The sequence below is a fragment of the Strigops habroptila genome, chromosome 2, assembly GCF_004027225.2.
Source record: "Strigops habroptila isolate Jane chromosome 2, bStrHab1.2.pri, whole genome shotgun sequence".
In the NCBI taxonomy this organism is placed as follows: Eukaryota; Metazoa; Chordata; class Aves; order Psittaciformes; family Psittacidae; genus Strigops; species Strigops habroptila.
The window spans coordinates 122,665,936-122,669,509 of record NC_044278.2 but is presented as its reverse complement, the minus strand read 5'-3'; the positions used below and the strand labels follow the sequence as shown (position 1 = coordinate 122,669,509).

Genomic DNA, 3,574 nt, shown 5'->3' with positions numbered 1-3,574 from the left:
AAAGGGCTCTCTGGCCAAGCACAGGAGGTAGAGGAGGATGCACAGGCTGGGAGGAGCAGACAGGCAATGTCAAATGGGAAGAAAACCACATGGTTACAACTAGCACACGAGGCAAAAGTGAAGAGATGGGGGTTCTCATCTCTGGATGCCCACAAGCCTGCACTAGTGCAGTTTCTTCCAGCAAAGCATGTGTTAGCAAATCCCATGTTATAGGGCCCAGAGAGGGGAAAATGGGTGTAAAACTCCACTGGTTTTGACAGGACAGTGTTCTGCATTCGTTTGGCTTCAGTCTCATGGCTGGAGGCTTCCAGTCTCCACAGAGGAGGGGTAGCACCATTTTAATTGTACCCTCCTGACTGCAGCTAGCAGCTAGAGGCTGTCAATGGTGTTCCTGTCCCCTTAGTGCCGAGTGACAGCTTGGAGCATCATGGTTCTGCCTGCGGTTTCTCTCAGCCCAGTTTCACCATGGACACGATGTCTCGGTGCAGCTTCTGCATTGACCCAAGGTAGCAACAGGATGGAATTTGTGTGACCTGGACCTAGATGCTCCATCTTCATTCTGAGCAGGGCATAGGGAGGGAAGATGCTTGCAAGTCCCTGCAGCAAGTCCTTAAGCCCTGCCACTGCACTGCTCACAAAGGGTGGGCAAAGACCAAAGACCAATTGGGTCGTTATGCCCCAATTTTGCCCTTTGAGAGTGGCAATGGTGGCTGGAAGCCACAGCAGGGTGGGACACCATGTTGCCAGCCTTTAGACAGATCATAGAATCACAGAATTCCTTGGGCTGAAGGGACCTTATGCAGTTCATCCAGTTCCAACCCCCCACCACGGGCAGGGACACCTTCCACTAGAGCAGGTTGCTCCAAGCCCTTGTGTCCAACCTGGCCTTGAACACTGCCAGGGATGGGGCAGCCACAGCTTCTCTGGGCACCCTGTGCCAGCGCCTCAGCACCCTCACAGGGAAGAGCTTCTGCCTTATGTCCAACCTGAACTTCCCCTGTTTCAGTTTAAACTCATCACCCCTTGTCCTATCGCTACAGTCCCTGACGAAGAGTCCCTCTCTGCAACCTTTAGGCCCCTTCAGACACTGGAAGCTGCTCTGAGGTCTCCACGCAGCTTCTCTTCTCCAGGCTGAACAGCCCCAAGGTTCTCAGCCTGTCTTCATACAGGAAATGCTCCAGCCCCTGATCATCCTCATGTCCTCTTCTGGACTTGGTTTAACTATTCCATGTCCTTCTTATGTTGGAGACACCAGAACTGCACACAGTACACATACAGATATGCTTATGGCAAAAGCTGGAGGTAAATCAGAGGGGCTGGAAGGAGAAGCCAAAGGGAAGGTGGGCCCATAGGATGGCCAGGACTCTCCAGTGGTGTCCTCTGGAAAGCATTGACCACAGCATCAGGTTAAAGCCCTGACTGTAGGTAACAGATTCTCAAAGTTTTCCCCAAATACCTACAACAGAACTGTGTGATGCTGCAGAACCTCCCTGTGCAGCAACCCCCAACCTCTCTGTCACTGTTCCAGGGAACACAAGTGGGGAACAAAGATGTAGCCTGGCCCACCCGGGCCATGTCAACCACCAACCAATCCAACACCAACCATTTGCCTTTTCTCCTGACGGGCATCCCTGACCTGGAAGCTCTCCACTTGTGGATTTCTATCCCATTCTGCTTCACATACATCATGACCTTGTTGGGAAACGGCATGGTCTTGCTCACTGTGGTGCTGGACAAAAGCCTCCACGAGCCCATGTACTATTTCATTTCCATGTTGGCTGTCATCGACCTCATCTTCTCAACTGCCGTAGTTCCCAAAATGCTGGCTGTGTTCTGGTTGGATTCAAGGGAGATTGGTTTTGAGGCCTGCTTCATCCAGATGTTCTTCATCCACACATTCACCGCAGTGGAGTCAGGGGTGCTGCTGGCAATGTCCTTTGACCGGTATATCGCCATCTGCAACCCCCTGAGGTACAACACCATCCTGACAACCTCAAGGACCATCCAGATAGGGCTGCTGTCTCTGGCCAGGGGCGCCGGTGTCATGACACCCTTAATGTGCCTCCTCACCAGCCTACCCTACTGCCAAACCAGAGTGATCCCTCACTCCTACTGTGAGCACATGGCCGTGGTGGCACTGGCCTGCGCCGATCCCGCTGTCAGTGATCTCTACAGCATCATCGTGGCAACGCTACTGGTAGGGACAGACTCTGTCTTCATCACCTTCTCCTATAGTATGATCCTCAGGTCCGTGATGAGGCTGCCATCCCAAGAAGCTCGTCTCAAGGCCCTCAGGACCTGCGGGTCCCATGTTTCCATCATCCTGCTGTTTTACATCGGTGGCCTTCTCTCCATGTACCTGCAGATGTTCTCTTTTGGCTTGGCACCTCACGTCCAAGTCCTGGTGGCTGATTTCTATTTGACGGTCCCTCCCATGCTCAACCCCCTCATTTATGGCCTAAAGATGAAGCAGATCCAGGAAGGGATCTTCAAGCTGCTGGGGCAGTTGGCGCAACTCAGTACGTCACAAGCTGACAAAGACAGGTCAGATGCTGAGAGGAGGAGGCACCACCAGAAGAGGATTGATCCCATCATGGAATAGGTGTGAAGTCCAGGAATGTCCATCTCTCTCCAGTGACTACACATTGAACCTAGACCAGATGCCTAACGCCGGCATGGCAGTAGCTTACACTACACCAATACTGTATCATAGAATAGTTTGTGTTGGAAGGGACTTTAAAGCTCCTCCAGTTCCAACCCCCTGCCATGGGCAGGGACACCTTCCACTAGAGCAGGTGGCTCCAAGCCCCTGTGTCCAACCTGGCCTTGAACACTGCCAGGGATGGGGCAGCCACAGCTTCTCTGGGCACCCTGTGCCAGCGCCTCAGCACCCTCACAGGGAAGAGCTTCTGCCTCAGAGCTCATCTCAGTCTCCCCTCTGGCAGGTTAAAGCCATTCCCCTTGGCCTGTCCCTACAGGCCCTTGTCCAAAGCCCCTCTCCAGGTTTCCTGGAGCCCCTTTAGGCACTGGAGCTGCTCTAAGGTCTCCCCTTCAGGAGCCTTCTCTTCTCCAGGCTGCTCTCTCAGCCTGGCTCCACGGTGGAGGTAACGATAGGGAGCTTAAAAGAGAAAAGGTACATGAAACCAATGGGCCAGTCCTGATGGGTGCTGGGCAACTGCCCCTTTGACCAATGCATTCCTGTTTTCCCAGATACCACTTGGCACTGGTGGAGTCACCATCCCTGGAATTGTTCACACACCGTGCAGCCGAGGCCTCAGGGATATGCGTTAGTGGTGACCTTGGCAGTGCTGGGGAGCGGTTGGACTTGGTGATCTTAAAGCTCTTTCCAGCCTGGTTGATTCCATGATTATATGGTTCTATGGTTCTAAGGCCAATGCAAGGAACCATGAGCTGACCCAAGTGCCAGCCCTGCAGGAATCAGCTGGAAAGGAGGAACCCAGGATGGGGACAGTGCTCTGAGTAGGAGCATCACTGCTGCCTACACTGTGCTCAGAAAATCACCCAGAAATCTGAAGTGGGAGCTGTTCCCTATTCCTGACGTATCCCACGGTTC

General features: G+C 53.3%; 1 protein-coding gene across 1 annotated transcript; it reads left to right on the top strand.

The window, feature by feature from the left end:
• The first annotated feature begins 1,573 nt into the window (after window positions 1–1,573).
• On the top strand, window positions 1,574–3,291 carry LOC115604476 (olfactory receptor 52K2-like). The gene is given in 3 exon segments (XM_030477601.1): window positions 1,574–2,524; window positions 2,526–2,681; window positions 3,211–3,291. Coding segments are annotated over 3 exon segments (1,188 nt in total).
• The last annotated feature ends 283 nt before the right edge of the window (window positions 3,292–3,574 follow it).